Source organism: Cyanistes caeruleus, chromosome 6 (genome assembly GCF_971803275.1).
Source record: "Cyanistes caeruleus chromosome 6, bCyaCae1.hap1.1, whole genome shotgun sequence".
Lineage (NCBI taxonomy): Eukaryota > Metazoa > Chordata > Aves > Passeriformes > Paridae > Cyanistes > Cyanistes caeruleus.
Genome location: NC_141706.1, coordinates 23,069,363 through 23,086,973, shown reverse-complemented (window position 1 = coordinate 23,086,973; position 17,611 = coordinate 23,069,363). Strand labels below are relative to the sequence as shown.

Sequence of the window (17,611 nt, the reverse complement as noted above, 5' to 3'; positions counted from 1 at the left end):
AGTGAACTACAATGACAGTGTGAAGAAAATAAGATTTTATTAACTCCAGAACTTGTTTAATCCCTTGAGGTACAGAAATAGAAAGAGCAGTTTGCGAGAATCCTGGTAGAACTATCAGGCTTTCCTCCTGGAAACACATCAACTTGCAAAGGAAGGTGGCAAATAATGGGATTTTTTCTTACTGTTTCCTTCTTCTCCCTCTAGGATTTGAACTGCAATTTTCCTACAATAAATTAGGTCAACTCAGTCCTACACTGGTTTGCAGCAGGCATTCATTAATATAATGCTTCCAGGTTTTGCTCTCTGAAGTGCTATCCCTCTTGTTTTTGTAGCCTAGAGAGGCTTGGGAACATGACTGTCAATACTGTACTTGTGATGAAGCAACCTTGAACATCACTTGCTTCCCCCGCCCTTGTGCTAAATCTCCGCCTGTCAACTGCACAAAAGAAGGCTTTGTACGCAAAATAAAACCGCGTCTGGAAGACCCCTGCTGCACAGAGACAGTCTGTGGTGAGTAGATCCTTCACAAGCCATGACACGGCATCATTTGCCTTCATCAGTGATCCTAAAGTGAGATGTGGTGTCCCACTGGTAGCAGATTCCAATAAGACACTGGAGTGGTTATCTCTTCCATCTATGTTCCAGGAGCTCTTGCTACCAGAAAAGAACTCCTCTGGTCCAGCTTGTACTCTAAATTAATGCCATGACCTGACAGACATTTACACTGGAAAATCCCCTGTGGATCACTGGGACCAGCAGGTGTTCCACAGGATCCTTTGACTCTTGTTTTTCTGAGATGAGTGGGTAATTCTTCCACAGAGACTCACCCAGTAAGGGAGGATGTGTTCATCTTCCAGACTTCCCTAAGGCTTCCTGTGGAGGTTCCTGATATGTTTGCCCTCAACTTTGCATTTGCACACTCCCAGTCCCAAATACCCACCACAGCACAGGAGTAGCCTGCTCCTAAACCTGGCCATTCCCAGTGTCTATACCAAGACACAGGACAGAGGATCCTGGCACTGGTAATAGGATGTTTTTTTCCAAGCTCTGTCTGCAAGTAATGCTTCTGGATGGGATGCTTTGGCTTACTTTGTCTTTGCTGTCTATTGCAGAATGTGATATAAAAACCTGCATTATCAACAAAACAGGATGTGACTTAGGTTTCCAGCCAGTGGTGGCTATGTCTGAGGATGGTTGTTGCCCTATCTTCTCCTGTAGTAAGTACCTTCTTTCCCTAAATTAATTTATTTATTCTTTGAAATATTTGATTTTTCTAAATGAGTTTACATCGTGGCAGAAGCCTCTTCCCACTCAGATTTTACAATTGGGTTACTTTTTTCCCTTTTGTTACCCCTTTTTCCTTCCCCCTCACCTTTTTTTTTTTTTTTATTTTGGGGGGGGGGGGGTGGTGTTTGGTTTTTTTCTTTTCTTTTCTTTTCTTTTTGTTTCTGTTTTTTTAGAATAACTGGTTCAGGTTCTCTGCAGCCAGAATTCAGGGAGTGTAAGCTGTTGACCACATACTGAATGAGGGTTAAACTGAGCCTGTCCAGAAGCTCTGCTGCCAAATTATATTTCCAGATTCACATACCTAAGCCCATTAGCTTTGTTACCAGCATGGTGGTTAACAATAAAGAAAAGGTCAAGTAATTTCAAGTATGGGTAAAAAAAGCCATAAGGCAAATAGATTTTACCTTATGGAAAATACCAGGGCAGAAAATTATCCCCACTTGATGCATAACATCTAAGCAGATGCTACATGTGGGCTTCTGAATACCAACTAGCACCATGTACTAGTTGCTTTTTTTCCCCCTCTTGTGTGGGCTATTAAGTTCAGCTCTACTCTTTGACTTCTCTAAATCACTCACAATTCAGAGATTAATAAAGTAACTGCATCATTCCTAGCACAACCTTTAAATTTATTTTTTTTTCTTACAGTACCAAAGGGTGTATGTGTTTCTGAAGGAGTTGAATTTAAGGTAGGTCTTCTTCCAGACACTTCTCCCTAACAAGTTAATGTTGCCTGAGTCAGAATTATCTGAAGTTCTTGTTTTCAACACTTACACAAAAAGCAGGATTAGAATGGCCTGTAATTCTTTCCTGCCAATAGTCTCCCTGCCAACCCCAAGCAATCTGTCACTCTGGGACAGGTTACTGAATACGTAATGCTAGAGGACCAGTTACTTGCTTACTAAAAGAGATCTTGCCTATGCTTTAGAGTCACTGGGTCAGAATTGTGATTGAACACAAGTTTAAAATCTCATTGAATGCTGTAAGATTATTGCTTGGTCAAACTGACCAAAAATAGGTGCTTGGAATTTATGAGAACTCATTTAACATCATTGATACACTTAGGAGCATCAGCCTTGTGTTCATTTTGTGATACCAGTGGTGAGGTTTTAGAGATCTGGTTGTATATTAATTTCAGGATATCCTTCCAAAAATAAACCTCATAAGCATTAGTTTTTTCAATAGGCCAGGGGAATGTTTATTCCAGAACCCTCTGAATTCCTGTCATGGTTTTCTCTCTCCCCTATATTTCCAGCCAGGGGCAGTGGTGCCTAAAAGCTCTTGTGAGAACTGTGTGTGCACAGATGAACAGGATCCTGTGACACAGACCAACCGCATCCAGTGCCTTCCAGTGCAATGCCAAACCACCTGTCAGCAGGTCAGCACCTCCTTGACCACAATGGCTGTTGAGTTGAAACAGGGACAGTGTAACTGCTTTATCTGTGCAACACGGCAGAACAGACTCTTCTATTAAGAAGTCTCTTCTATTTCTTGTTTCGTAAAATCCTTTTTAGGGTGTCCTGTTATTTTTGCTCCAGCAAATTTAAGAGGTCACCCTTGGAAAGGTGCCCTGAGGGAAAATGATTGCAAACCAGTTGAAGTCTGATTGCTGGAAGATGTTTGGTTCATTTTGTTGATGTTGACAATTCTCAGTTCATAAATGAAGATTGTGAGGAAACTGCACAGTGGTTTATATGTTTCTAGACACTTTCACTTGTGGGCGGGGAATATTCAGTTACTTCTCAGTACTTGTGAGAATTAGCACTCAAGTTGTTCAGTCTGTTACTGAATATAAGCAGGGTGGGTAGCTTTTCCATTCATCCCCAGATAAGGACAGATGCACCACCAATGTTAGAAATGGACAAAACCTTTCATTACACTTTTTCCTGAAGCCAGCCACACCCACAGCCACCAAAAGACCAATGGGTACCCAAAACACAGGGGAGAAAATCTTCACATGTCTGACAGCAATAGTTCTTGTAGATAATTATTTCAGACCAAGCAGTGGTGGTAGATTGTTCAAGTAATCATTTGCTAAGTTAGTTTATTTGACCTCTTTTGTGTGTTAGTCTGAAGAGAAGAATAGTCAATGACAGGGTCTTCATGGCAACTGAAGTACCCAGAAGTCATTATGCAGTAAGGCAGAAAAATTACCAGCTTTGATTGACAGGCTTAATGTGGTTCCAAACAGGTTTCGAAAGAGAGCAAAATTGAAACCAGAAGGTTGGCTCATTTCCTCTGCCATCTTCAGTGTAGCTTTGATCCAAAGATGCTTCAGCAACAAGACACAGTTAACATGGATAAATGGAAACTTTATTCCCACAGGGTTATCGTTATGTGGAAGAGAAGGGTCAGTGCTGCAGCCAGTGCCAGCAAGTGGCATGTGTGGCAAATTTTCCATTTGGCAATGTGACCATTGAGGTAAGAATTTCCTTGCTCTGCACACAAGGATGAATTATCAAAAAGACCTCAGCATTTTTTCAACCAGTGTCATGCATTTCAAGGCTGGGAGGACCTCAAGGAGATGTAAAAATGTCTGTGTTTCCAAAGTGAATGTAGTTGTTTATATAGCTGTTCCCTGCTGTGGTGCACCTCACAGGCACTGCCATGTTGACAACAATATTCTCTGGCAGGAATGGAAATGATGTTACCTCCACTTGTCTTTGCATGAAATAGCAAGAAAGAATTTGGAAGGGATGGTGATGCTGTAATACTGCTCTTGCAGAGATACATGTGCTGGCTTCACATCACACTGCTCCCATCTGAAGCAGTTTCATTGTCTTACCCTGAAGATACAGAGACAGAGTGTGAGCAAGCTGATATAGCTGTGCTGCCACTGGTTCTGAATCTGCTGAGGCAGAAATCAAGTGACACAGCTGCTGTAGTGTTCTGTGACTTGGTAACACACACAGCTAATACATCATGTCTTGTCAGTGTAGCGTTGTGTGAGCATGAGCTGAGCCTTTACAGGATGGGCTTGATGATCTTGGAGGTCTTTTCCACCCGTAATGGTACTATGATTCCATGATTCTAGCTCTTTGGTTTTTTTCCTAGCTCTTTGTTTTTATTACAGCCTGCTGCTCCTGTGTATGATTAATGATGCTGTTTGAACCAGTGGCTTGTCTTACCTGCTATTGCTTCTCTGACAGCTCCTATGTTCTACATCTTTTCTATTTCATCCTTTTATTCCTTGATAATTTATCTTATAAGCTAGATTTTACTGTTCCATGTATAGTTTTTATCTCTGCATGAGGAGGCTTTGCAGTTATCCATTAATCCCTATTGCAAAGACTTTTTTTGTCCTCTTTCACTCCTTTTCATTTTCTTCCATCTATTAAAAAAAGAAAACTGATTAAATCCTTTGAAAGAGTTGTTATTCTTTTGTGTTTATTTCAGCCCACAAACATTAACACACCTACCTTCTGGCATTAATGTTAATACCTTTATGCTCATTCTGGCATTTTTTCATTCTTTCCCCTGGAAGGCCACAGAAGTGATTTTGCATAGACTGGTAGTGGGTAAGCTTGGTATAATTTGTAGATGTGAGTTGCAGACATCTCAGCCCTTTCATAGTGATATGAGCAACCCAGTCTCTGACAGTTCATTGACTTTATTACTGTTTCAGTTTTCTAATTTTATTGCTGTACTCCATTAGCTTTTTTTTGTCTGTTTTTGTTGGGGAAGGGGGTGTTGGTGGTTATTTTATTTTATTTTGGTTTATTTTGTTTTATTCTGGTTTATTCTGGTTTTTTCTTTTTTTATCAGGTTGGAAAGAGTTATAAAGATCCATATGACAACTGTACTCAGTACACCTGCACTGAATCAGCAGGCCAGTTTTCCTTGACTAGTACAATAAAGGTCTGCCTACCATTTGAAGAAGCAAACTGTGTGCCAGTAAGTATTTTACAGCCAGAAAAAGACTTCTGTAATGAGCCCTGATGCTGGCCTGGGAGTTATATTTGCTGTTTTGAATGAGTATTTCTTGATCTTTCTGATATAATCATCCTTGTTTGAAGGAAATGTGCTTTTCTAGCCCTGTGTCCCATGGAAATAAAGCAAAAATATTTGCAAACAAGCCCACACAATTTAAATTGTTGTGGGATAAGCACTAGAAAGAGTAGTGTATTGTTGGAGCAATAGCATGGAGGGATTTTTCATTACTTGAGAAACATCAGTGTTATAAAATGCAATTGAACAAGTGGTAACTCACCATGGCTCCTTAGGAGACTGATGAACATAGTGTCTTGTGATATGTGCTGTACCATGAACTGAGGAAGTGGAACATGAATGAGCAAGGGGTAACAGTCATACCTGGGCTTTCAGCTATTGGTGATTTCCAGTAACTGTCAGAAGCATTTTGGGACTTCACAGCAGATCAAAGCAGGGACTAGGACAGCCTTGTACCCCAATTAGCTCTGGGGTGGGCTCTGCTCAGGACAGGCTGTTCCATTCCAGGGGCAGCTGTCATTCTCTGGGGCTGGGGTTTTTATGCTGGCTTCAATTTGACCTAAATAAGATCAGGCATGTATTACAGGGCATCTTACCTGGCTTGTGAGAAGGTATATAGTTCTAAGAAAATTCAGTCCCTTCCTTGCTGGATGATTTGTTTTGGTTTGGGTTTTTTAAGCAGCTTTATAATTGGTAGGCAAATAATAATATAATATTATAATAATATAATAATATAATAATAATGGTATATAATTGGTAGGCAAATAGGTCTGATGAAGAATTTGTGTGGATTAGAGATGAGGGACTCTAACAGAACTCTCATAATTGCTACTGTCTACTTAGCACAGCAGACATCTGAACTGACTATTCTGCTTACTTTTTCAATACAGGGGACAGTTGAGGTGTCTTCAGATGGCTGTTGTAAGACATGTGAGTGCATTAAGTCACTGCTTCACTATTCCAATACTGTTTGGGCCTTCCCTGCTTGTAACTGTTTCTACATGCACATTCCACAGACTGAAAGACAGTTTTACAGCAGCAGAACTGTCCTGTACCTCACAGCAGAGACTAAAAATCTGCCTCATTCTTCCAATGGGAACACTAAAATTTTTTTATCTTCTTTTCTGTGTTTTTAAATAACTGAAATACTGTTAGCTTGAACAATACTCCTGATAAGAGAACTAGTAGAAAATATTTTCTTTGTTCTTGCATCTGCAAATTGCATAGAAACAAAGTTTGTTTTTCTGTAGCATCCACTCAGAAATCCTAGGTTATTATAGAACCACAAATGTAATTCATAGCAATTCTAGAAAAACCTAAACCCTTTGTGTCTCCTTTAGGTCTTGATTCAACAGTATCTTTACATGCTAAAGCTAGTCCACAAATGAAAAAGTACATTGACCAGTGGGGAATCATTTTGCTGAATTAATGCTGCTTTGCACTCTCATTTGTGGTTTTTGTTGTGCATTTGAACTGTGAGAAATTTTGCTAGGATGAAATGTCCTTGATTTACTAGCAGATACCTTTCAAAACATTTGTTCCCTGGTCTGAAGAAGCCTAACAGAAGTGTTCTCCTGCCCAGGTATTGACCTACCCCACAAGTGCAAACGCAATGTGAAGGAGCAGTACATCGTCCATGGCAACTGCAAGTCAGCTGCTCCTGTCCCAGTGCCCTTTTGTGAAGGAATGTGCAGTACCTACTCTGTGTAAGTAGGAAGCCTTTCTCTGTCCTTCTCTGTGGCTTGTCTTCTTGGGTTCTTGTCACCAGTGGGCTGCATTTGTTTGTCCCCTTCCTGCTGTTTTGAAAGGAACCGGTTGGGAAACTGGGTGTGCAGAAGAGCAGCCATTAGCAATGGCTTCATTGTGATAGAGTGCCTTATCTTAGACAGGAAAATAGATCCCTTGGGAAAGATGTCAGCTAAATTTATTAAACATGCTCTTAAAACATGTCCTTGTATGATTTTTGAACAGCTCTAGGAGGTTTTCCTGCCTTTTGTTTCCTGCATGAATTACTCCTTTCTGTCTTGCTAGAATGGGCCTAATCCAAAATCCATGAAAGTTACTGGTATTTTCCCCACTGGTGTCAAAGGATCTGGCCCTGCATGGCCAATAATATCCTGAGAAAAGGCTTTTATGAATAATAAGAATAGATGAGAAATGTTGTTCCTTTGTAGTAAGTGCATTTGGAGCAGCAAATACAGATGAGTTTGGGAAGACCACAGGCAGCAGACTGATGTGAAAAATCTCATTTCTATAGGTATTCTTTTGAGGCCAGTGAAATGGAACACAAATGCACTTGCTGCCATGAAAAAAGAAGTCACAAAGCGAAGGTGGAACTGATTTGCTCACACCATAAAACAGTCCAGTTCACATACGTGTACGTAGATGAATGTGGATGTGTGGAAACAAAATGCCCAAAGAGAATAACATGAGTGTAAATTAAAGGAAACATTTCATCTCTCATTTAATCCTTCTCTAGTAAGTGAGTAGTTTAGAAAATAGCTGAGTAACCTTCAAATGACCATAGTAGCAGTTTTTCTTTCTGATATTATATGCAGTTATGGAAATTAGAAGATTTTACTCTAAATGTTTGTAGAATAAACTGCATTTCAAAGAGGACTTCTTCTCCTGTTTCAGTGATGCTGCTAATGGCGAAAAGTGGCTGATGTCTTTAATCGCACATTAATGTATAGACCAAGGTTATTACAAGACATTCTAGAGACAACTGATGCCTTTCAAAAGTCCTGCCTGAAGAAAGTGCATATTTTTAAACCATAACCACGTGTCACTTCATTTCCCTTAGAAGGGACACAACAATCACTTCCACAGTTGCATTTCAGGCAGAGGCAGGATTTGGCTCAGGGCCATGTTTCTGATCTTTCCCCCAGTGGTCCCAAATCTACTTTGGCTGTGACTCTGGGTCACTGGAGGAAGTCAGGGTAGATTTTTTCCTTCTTCACAGTGAGTACTATATCAGAAGTATGAATACATGGATCTTATATATACACTTGAAAATGAATATGTTTGCACCATTATTGGTAATCCTTATCTCACTGGGGGTTTTTATTTGCCAACATCAAGCTCTGATCTGTGTGTTAGTTCAGTCTCACTACTGGTTGCATGACTATGATTTGTGTTACAAATAATTGAGTCACAGTTAGCATGCCCAGTGGTAATGGTGACAGTATTTCATGTGGACAGGGATCAAAATGATCCAACGATACCTTGAGAAGGCAGATAGTTCTGTCATTTGAGCAACTTGTCTTTTGTGGCCTGAAAGAGAACTTAAGGCTGTGATTTTCCTAGTGTCCTGCAGCCTGCTGTGGAGGCTTTTTGAGAATTGTTTTGCAGGGAAAGCTTTTGAACTGACCAAGTAGATATGGTATGCATTATACGTTAGCTTTCCATTTTTGAAGTGTTGCAGCTCTTGAGCCCCAAGGAAGCTTTAATTTGCTTCTTTTTCATAATAAATCCTTTCAACAGATTTCAGGTTTTCTTTGATGTGTACTGTTTCATCATGGTGTTACTGATCTTAAAATTGTGCAGGTCCTTGATATTTCTTGATTGTAAGTTATAGGAACCTCCAAATAATTCAGTTAATTGTCTGTGCAATGCAGCTCCCTTGGAAAGCACAATTGCTTGGCTGAGGCTCATGTACAAATTTCACATTAGTCCAGAAAACTGTTTTTATTGATACAAATCAAGTGCACAAATGCTTTTGTACGGCAAAGAACAGCACCAAAAAAAAGGACATTTCTTTCCTTCCTCCTTGCCTTTCCCTGAGGGGGGAGAGGTCATTCTTGAGTACTTTTGTAATCAGAATAGTAAGCATACTCTGTAAGTAGTCATGCAAATCAACCAGCCAACCAACCCTGCAAATCAATAATTGTCAGCAAGATGACTTAGCAGGAACAGAATCAGAAACCTTTCACATCTCTGCATTATCTTCAGGTGGGAGAAGGGAATAAACCACGATCTAATCATACCAGCTATCTTTAGATTTCTATTCTCTTGTCTGTTTCAGTGATGATAAGATTTTATACAGAAGCTAAGAATGGCATTGATATTTAAAGGCATGCTTTCTTGCTCATTTTTGGCATGCATTTTGCTTTTCAGGCAAGTGAAATGCTCACATTAAAGGCATATTTCCATCTCCAGGATGCTTTTGATCACATGAAATCTCAGATGCTCCTTCTTCATTCCCAGTTACACCTGACACTCCATTTACTCACTCAATCCAGCATCTAACTGGCATGATAACTATGTGATACTACTTAGAGCCCTGATGGCCAGGCTTTAAAGAGAACTCTGGTTCTCTGTTTGGAGGTGCAGTCTTACCTGCCAGCAAGGTAAAGGCTTTTTAATGAGAATTTCAGCTTCTTCAGCTAAAAGACAGTGAGTAAATATTACAGAATCACAGAATATGCTGATTTGGATGGGACCCACAAGGATCACTGAGTCCAGCTCTTGGCCCTGCACAGGCTGCCCCAAAAGTCACACCATGTGTCTGAGAGCAATGTCCAAATGCTTCTTGAACTCTGTGTTGTGACCACTTTTCTGGGGAGCCTGTTCCAGTGCCCAGCCATTCTCTGGGTGAAGAACCTTTCCCAAATATCCAGTCTAAACCTCCCTGACACAACTTCAGGCTGTTCCCTTGGGTTCAGTCAGAGAAGAATTCAGTGCCTGTGCTTCCTCTTCCCATCATGAGGAAGTTGTAACTGCAATGAGGTCTCCACTCAGTCTCCTCCAGGCTGAACAGACCAAGTGACCTCAGCCCTTTCTCATACAGCTTCCCCCCTTCACAATATTTGTTTCCTTCCTTTGGACCCTCTCTAATAGTTTAATATCTTTTATTGTGGTGACTGAAACTACACACAATACTCAAGTCAATGGGTCAAACATTTCCCCACTCACCACAAAGCCAAAAATCAGCCTGGAGGCTGTTTGATCAAGATGCCGACAAGCTGGCCCTTCTTGCTCAGTGCCTCTGCCTCTGCAGCAGCAGCAGCAGCACTGCTGCTTGTACGGAGCAAGCTGGACTGCAGCCAAAGTCTGTGTGTCCTTCTTTAGGCTGTTGCCACAAGCTCACAATGGGCAAAGTTAAACACAGGTGACATTGCCTGAAAGAGCTTGATTTGACCATGATCCTGCTGCGGTTGCTGTGTGGCTGCTCCTCACATGCGCAGGGTCAAGCCTTCATCTGTAGCCCAAGCCATCTCTTCCGGTTGCTGACTGGTCTCAGAAAGTCGAACATTTCCTGGCCTAACTCAAGAAAAATCAGTGGCATGACTCCAAGTACTGTTTCTTCCTTTTGCGTGAATTCTTCACACCAGCATAAATTTCAACAGGGTAACCCCAGGGGAACCAGAGCTCAGCTGAGCCAGCTGGGCCAGGGCTCAGCTGGTTTCAGCCTGTAGCCATTCTTTCCTTATCATGTGAGGATGGTACTCCCAACTTGCTGAACAGTTCTGAGCCAACACACCAGGAAGTACTGTCACGTATTGCTAAAATAAATATTTGTCAGAGATACTGCCTCATGTCAGGTGAACAATTCCTAAGACGCTTTAGCATTTTACTGGTGTGCTGAGTCTGAGCTGCTGTTATAAGATGAACTCTGACTTGCCTATTGGTTTGAGGCCTGGAAAGGTCAGTTCACAACACTACTTTGATGTAGTTTAGCTATTTTTTTTTTCTTTTGTTACCAGTTATTGGCATTTGCAAGGAGGAGAAGAAAATTCAGGTTGTACTCTGAATTTTTATTTGGGGAGAGGCGCTATTCTTTGACCTAGTTCTCTACTGAGTGATCCCCTGGCTGTGGAATCTGACCTGTAGTGTTATCTATGGTGTGCTTTATTGATATCAATCTATTCTGATATCTAGAATCTCGAGCTGAGAACAAAGATTGTGAACTGTAAATGCCCTCATATATAGAAGGGATTGTTTAAAAGAATGCTGCACCTACTTTGTTTCAGTGTACCAGTTTAACAATTGGAAAGTTGCAAGATAAACATGAAAAAATGTGTCTAAATATCACTCAGGAAAGTTATCTGATTAGTAATGAACCAGAAAAGAAAAGAATCAGGCAAATTCGATGGATCATCCTTTAGGTAAGGGGGAGAATAAAGGTTGAGTGGTCTGAGAGCTGTGCCTGATGCTTCTACAGATTGGTGTGTTCAAAGACATGTTCTTGGCCTTATTTATATTTCCCTCCTGATCTAAGATAAGGGCAAAGGTAGGCCTTTGTTTCTTTCATGTTATTGTTTCTTTATATGATTGTAACATTTAAGTTCATAAAGCCTTCGTGCAGTGATATACAACATGGTATTTTCTACTTACCTGGCATCCCAAACATCCTTTAGGAGAAAGAACTGTGAAAATTTTCCAGAGACACCAAGACAAAGGTATCAGTTTTGAAAATCTTTCTTGTTTTTACACTTCAAATGATCTGATTATACAGTATCTTTAGGGCAACAATAGAGTCTCAGTTTACCTTGTACAAGGCCATTCTCACAGCCATTTTATCCTTTGACAATTGAAATGCCTCTCTCAGCAAAGCAGCCTCACTGGAGGCCTGCCTGGTAATTGGCCTTCTGTCAGGATAGGCCACAGTTTGATCATGAAACCACGTAGTAATTTCTTAAGTGCTTTTCTCTAAAGAAGATGAAGGTCCAGTTTCCATCAGTAGTCTGTAAAGCAGCTTAATTGATACTTTCTGGCTTTGAATTTTTTTTTTAACTTCAAATATAATCTATCCAGTGGCTTCCTGTAACTGTGGATTGGCAATTCTGGTCACAGATACCCTTGTTTCACTGGAGCTTGATTCCTCCAAAGGACTGTTTTTAAACTATTCTTGTTGGAATTAAAATTATTTAACTACAGATTCTCCAGAGCGTCTAGTCCAGAAGCCAAAAAAGACTGAACACATAGGCAATGATTCATCTCATTTACCTAAAAAAAGTCTGCATAAATCAGGACTTCAAGCAATGTGCTCTTTCTGTCCAGTTACTGAAAATCACTATGCATCTTACCTCAGCCCAGCCCACCTCTGGAAATGTTCCTACCTCTCCTTCTTTAGTGATTTCCTAGTCCGAAGTAAGTACAGCCCTACCTCATCTAAATCCTTTAAGCCATGTAAGGATTTGATCCCAAATGCCAGTATTATATATTTGTGACAAGAAGCATCAGATGTTTGCCACAAATTCTGACAACCCTATATCCTACTTTGAGCATCTCAACCTGCTCTTTGAGCAGCACTTTTCAGTGAAAAACTCTTTCACCCTGATTTTTATTAAGACTAATGCTGAGAACAGTTTCATAGCTTATAATAGCTTCTTTGTAAAGGGCTTAATCTCACTTGATTTTAACATTTATAGCCATATGAATTTTACCTTTACTCTTTCTTTGGTGTTTTAAATGTCGTCCTTAGAAGCTGATCTCATTCTCAACCCTGACACTGAATGAGTCATATTTTGACCTACATTAATGTCCCTTAGCATGACTCCAGCGAATCAAAGGGAGCTTAAAATTGGGCTAAATTAGCAGTGAAGTTACTGCCATCCCTATGTGTTTTATTTATAAGTTACTTTCAGCTTCAGTATATGAAGGTCTCTGAAGAAGTGCATAAACCCTTTCGTGTTCTAGCTCTGAAATTGTTTCATGTGACCATCTCTCCCTTTACTGCTATTGAGAGAGAATCTTGAGGCAAGTCCATTGCCACTCCTTTACAGCATCTTGACTTCACTGCTTTACATTTCTCAACATTATTCTATATTGACTGATCTATTTCCTGTAATGCCATAAAAACCTGGCTTAAAACCAGAGTTTAATCTGACCTGCAGTGAGCATTGTTCTATAAACAAAAGGCTACTAAAGTGTACTGTAGCCATACCAGCTGCTACTTTATGGCCTGGAATTAGCCTTTCCCTAAGGGCTATTTCTCTCAAGGACCAGTGCACAACCCTTAACATCCCCAAGCACCCCAATTTAGTTCTAGCAAGCCTACTTGAACTTTCTGTTTGCTCTTGATGATTTCTGTTTTTTCAGACTTCAGGTTAGGCATGGAATAGATGTCCTGGCTATGTTATATATGCTATAAATCCATCTTTCTTCACTGTTGCTCCAGGAAGATTTTTAGGAAGTGCTGTAATTCATCCCAACTATTCCTAAATAAATAGTTTGGAAAATCCTTCAAAGAATTTTTATAGCCTGCAATGTTGGTCTGTATGGGGAAGTTCTTGTCTGGAGTCTGTTTACTGAGTACTAGAATAGCTCCCTTAGCTCCTGTGGATGTGTGTTCTTCTCCATCACCAAATAAATTGGACTGGACATCCTCCTAGAGATGCCTGTGCCTTTCCAGGAGCAAGTAGTTGACTGGGTAACATTTTTCTGTTCTATTCACAGTAAATCATAATAATGACCCTTACAGCCATTACAGAAGGAAAATCAGTTTCAAACACATTCTCATCCTACATCTACACTTTCTTAATGGAATAATTATTCAATTACTGGCCATGCAAAGGTTTCTGCCAGAAGGAGAAGCTATGCCTACTAATCTACCTTTCCCTCAAGCTCAATGACTTGAAGAACATCTGAAAAATTAACCCAAATCAAGTTGAAAAAAGCAAACGAAGATTTCCCAGTAGTCTTATATTTTGCTTTCAGTGCAACGCTCACAAGTGTGCTCGACTTTCCTGACATGTTTTTATTAGTAACTAATGAATTAAGCTGCTTTCTTTTGATGTTGATTTTTCACTGCAGAATATGACTCAGTGAAAGGAGCTTCTTTGCAGCCTGGGCATATTGTGGGATGGCAGAGTGCTTCTGATAACAAAATTGTCTGTTCTATGTAAAAATGAGTTGTTATTTTATCTGATGAACAGTTCTACAACAGTGTGTAATATCATCCTTGCTTGTAGATACTGTGAGATTCCATAATAGAGTTCCATTTCAATGCTTCTTTATCACTTTCAACTCCCTAGTTTCTAATAGCTTTCGGCCTGATTCTTTTCTATTTATAAATACGTGATAATTCAGGATTCTTTTTTTTTCTAATTGCAGCTTTTAATTGCAGCTTTGAAACTGAACTACATTTTTCATTTCCCTCATAAGGTGGGCTGCCTTGCTGAGAAAGATTCTTCTAAGAAAATAATAAATAACAAAGTTTTTCATTATCATTGGCAAAGATGAATTACTGTGTACATGGAGCTTGTAAAATGCTGCAGGCTCTGGCTATTTGAACAAAATAGTCTGTTAATAATGCATGCAAAGGATTACTAGTAATTAAGAACTGTTTCTTCTTGTTCCTGCAGTCAAAACAAGGGAGCAAACATTGAAACATGTAATCTTTGTTGCTAATGAATTCTGTCTGGTCTAGTAGGTCCTGCTTTATCTGCACAGCTTTCTTTGAAATAAAACTAAATTAGTTGTGTATCCAGTCTGCAGTACAGCTTGAGCCCTGACATGGGTCAGCACTGTCCTTTACAGTGGAATATGTGCTTACACCAGCAGAATCTAAAAGTGAGAAAAGCCTTTGCTTTCTCTGAAAATCCCAACCTGTCATTTGATACAAGAAGACATTGAAAGTGGAGTTATGATGTGACAGAAACGTGGTGTGACAGGATCCCTAGGCAGCCAGTTCACTGAAGTGGAATGTTTTTAAAGTAAAAAGGGCTCTCCCTCACAAAAAAAAAAAAAAACAAAACTGAAAGATCAAAACAAAACAAAAAACCCAAAAACCAAACAAAACCCAAACAAACAAACAAAAAACAAAAAACAAACCCACCAGAAATCTTCCAGCTGGATTTACTAGAGTGCAGAATAATAATCTGCAGTGGGATGACCCTGAGAGGGAGTGCAGAGCTGAGGTGAATCTGATTTTAAAAGGTTTCATTAAATAGGCATCCTGTCAGCTCTGTTCATGAAGAGTAGGAGCTTTGCCCCAGACCAGCCCCTGCCAGCATCTCTGATTTGCCAGCTCTCTTCAGGGTCCCTGGGAAGCCTCCTTCTGTCCCTCACCTCTCAAATCTGGCTTTGGGTCTGCCCTCAGCTGCAGGGATCCCCTGCTCCTCCTCTCCCAGTTTACACTTCTGCTGCAGGCTCAGCTCCTGTACTTCAAACCCTCTGTATATGCATTTGCCCTCTCAAACCTTCCCCCAGATAAATCTGTGCAATTACTTGCAGGAAAGGAACCATCTCCCCTTCCTCCAGAGGGATTACTTCAGGCTGCAACAGGTACTGGGCAATTCCTGGTATCTGTGCAATCTGTGTGATTAATTAATGGTGAGTTATCCCTGCAGAGAAGGACTGAAGGATACTGGGGGATGGAAACTTGGAAATGAGCTGGCAATGTGCCCCTGCAGCCCAGATAGCCAACTGCATCCTGGGCTGCATCAAAAGAGATGTGACCAGCAGGCTGAGGGAGGTGATTCTCCCCACTACTCCATCCACTCTGCTGAAAGCCCACCTGGAGTGCTGCATCCTGCTCTGGAGTCCCTGTCAAAAAAGACACAGACCTTTTAGTTCCAGAGGGCTGGAGCACCTCTCCTGTGAATAGAGGTGAGTTTGTTCAGCCTGGAGAAGAGAAAGTGAGGGAGACCTTACAGCAACCCTTCAATATATAAAGGAGGCTGATGAGAAAGGTATAGAAAGACTTTTTACCAGGGACTGTAGTGACATGAAAGGGACAACAGTTTTAAATTGAAAGAGATTAGGTTTAAATTGTAGATAAAGAAGATTTTTTTATTTTTTTTTTTTTAATAGCAGTGGTGAGACACTGCAGCAAATCACCTGAGGAAGCTGTGGATGCCCCATCACTGTCAGTGTTCAAAGTCAGGTGAGACAGCACTTTGAGCAACCTGTGAAAGATGCCCTTGCAGGGGTATTGGACTAGATGATCTTTGAATGTCCCTTTCAATCCAAACCACTCTATGAATGTATGATTCTATGTTGTTCTCCTCTCCAGAGACACACTCTATCAACATGCAACAGCAATTACTTTCACCATACTGAATATCTGTAGTATTTTCTTTGGATTTTGGGGTTTTTTTTGGTTTTGTTTGTTTTTTTAATAAATGCGAAGACCAGTGAAAAACATGATAGTGTTCTGCACCCCTTTCTGGCAGAGAAAACTACTCCAGTACCTCCCACCACTACCAAAAAACCCTCTTTGCTTGTTCTCTGGGCCTGTGGCTCTCTACTGCCAGGGCACACTGACTGACTTTCTAGTTGTTTCATTTGCAGGTCTCAGCCTTTTTGCCATACCCCTGGCTTTTGTGCCACAAAATATTAGCAAAGTAACAGTAAGTTATAGTAATTTCTGCAGTTATAAATTTTTGTGCATAATTACATTACTGGAACAGAAACCCTTTTGAAAGTCTGTCTTTCCCCTTCAGTAATGTTACTACAGGGCTCACTACAAACAGTGATCATGGCATCGTTTTTACATAATTCCTGGTTTTCTTTGAGCATAGGTTTACAATACTATGTCAGAAAATAACCTTGGTTTGAAATTTTTTGAAATATTTATAATGTTTTTAAATATGACAAATCGTCAAGGTGAAAAAACTCATAAAGTGATTTTTTTAAAAGATCTTTAACTTAGATTGCTAGTCTGCTATATTAAATATATTTTTTGGGCTCTGGCTTTTGAAGAATACAAGGAGTATAGTAGGCATTCCAGAAATGAAACTTTATAACGTTCCAGTTCATTCACTCTGGTAGGTCTTAATCTTTCCTTTACATTATCTAAAGATCAGCTTTAAAACAATAAAGCTATTAACAGAACAAAATAAAAGTCAGAAGTCTATGTTACACCTAAAAGCACTGAAACACTTTCTCATATTTTGATAGAGTATTAGACTAAACTGCATCCACAAAGATTACATTTTAGGAAAAAAGCACCACAGTTTGAACATATGTCAATCCTAGGTTAACATTTTCTTGATTTACTGGAAATTATTTTTGGATTTAAGGGAAACAGGCAAAATTATTTTTAAGCCAGTTCTGAAGATAACATGATGATCTTCCATTTCATTAAATATCAGAATATTTAGCATTATGAAAATTTTGTTCACAATCGTTATGGGTATACTTACTATTCTTAAATTGTGTTACCCTTTAAGTCTATGTGAAACAATCCTGTGTTGTTGTTGCAGGCGTTGCTGTTTTTAGTTAGGCCAATATAAGGCAGAACAAAATTCACTGAAATCAGAAGAACTCTAGTGAGACAATAAATGGTGGGAAGAGAGAGTTATTCTTTTGTTTACAGTAAAGCTTTAAATTTATAAGTACAACATCCGTTTGATTGTATACTGATCCTATTATTTCATGTGTTTTGTATTACAGTGCTCCTAATTCCTGCTTAATAGTCCTTCTATTA

The 17,611-nt window shown here is 39.9% G+C and overlaps 1 protein-coding gene across 2 annotated transcripts in view; it reads left to right on the top strand.

Annotated features, from left to right (window-relative positions):
- The window catches only part of LOC111930747 (mucin-5B), a 45,072-nt gene extending 37,223 nt beyond the window's left edge, over nt 1-7,849 (top strand). For both annotated transcript variants that reach the window (XM_023928922.2, XM_086895682.1), the window contains 9 exons: nt 333-510; nt 1,113-1,217; nt 1,936-1,976; nt 2,543-2,665; nt 3,613-3,708; nt 5,053-5,181; nt 6,126-6,165; nt 6,818-6,941; nt 7,493-7,849. In XM_023928922.2, coding sequence (XP_023784690.2) covers nt 333-510; nt 1,113-1,217; nt 1,936-1,976; nt 2,543-2,665; nt 3,613-3,708; nt 5,053-5,181; nt 6,126-6,165; nt 6,818-6,941; nt 7,493-7,667 — 1,011 coding nt within the window. In that variant the 3' untranslated portion in view covers nt 7,668-7,849. The remainder of the gene's footprint in view (nt 1-332; nt 511-1,112; nt 1,218-1,935; nt 1,977-2,542; nt 2,666-3,612; nt 3,709-5,052; nt 5,182-6,125; nt 6,166-6,817; nt 6,942-7,492) is intronic.
- The last annotated feature ends 9,762 nt before the right edge of the window (nt 7,850-17,611 follow it).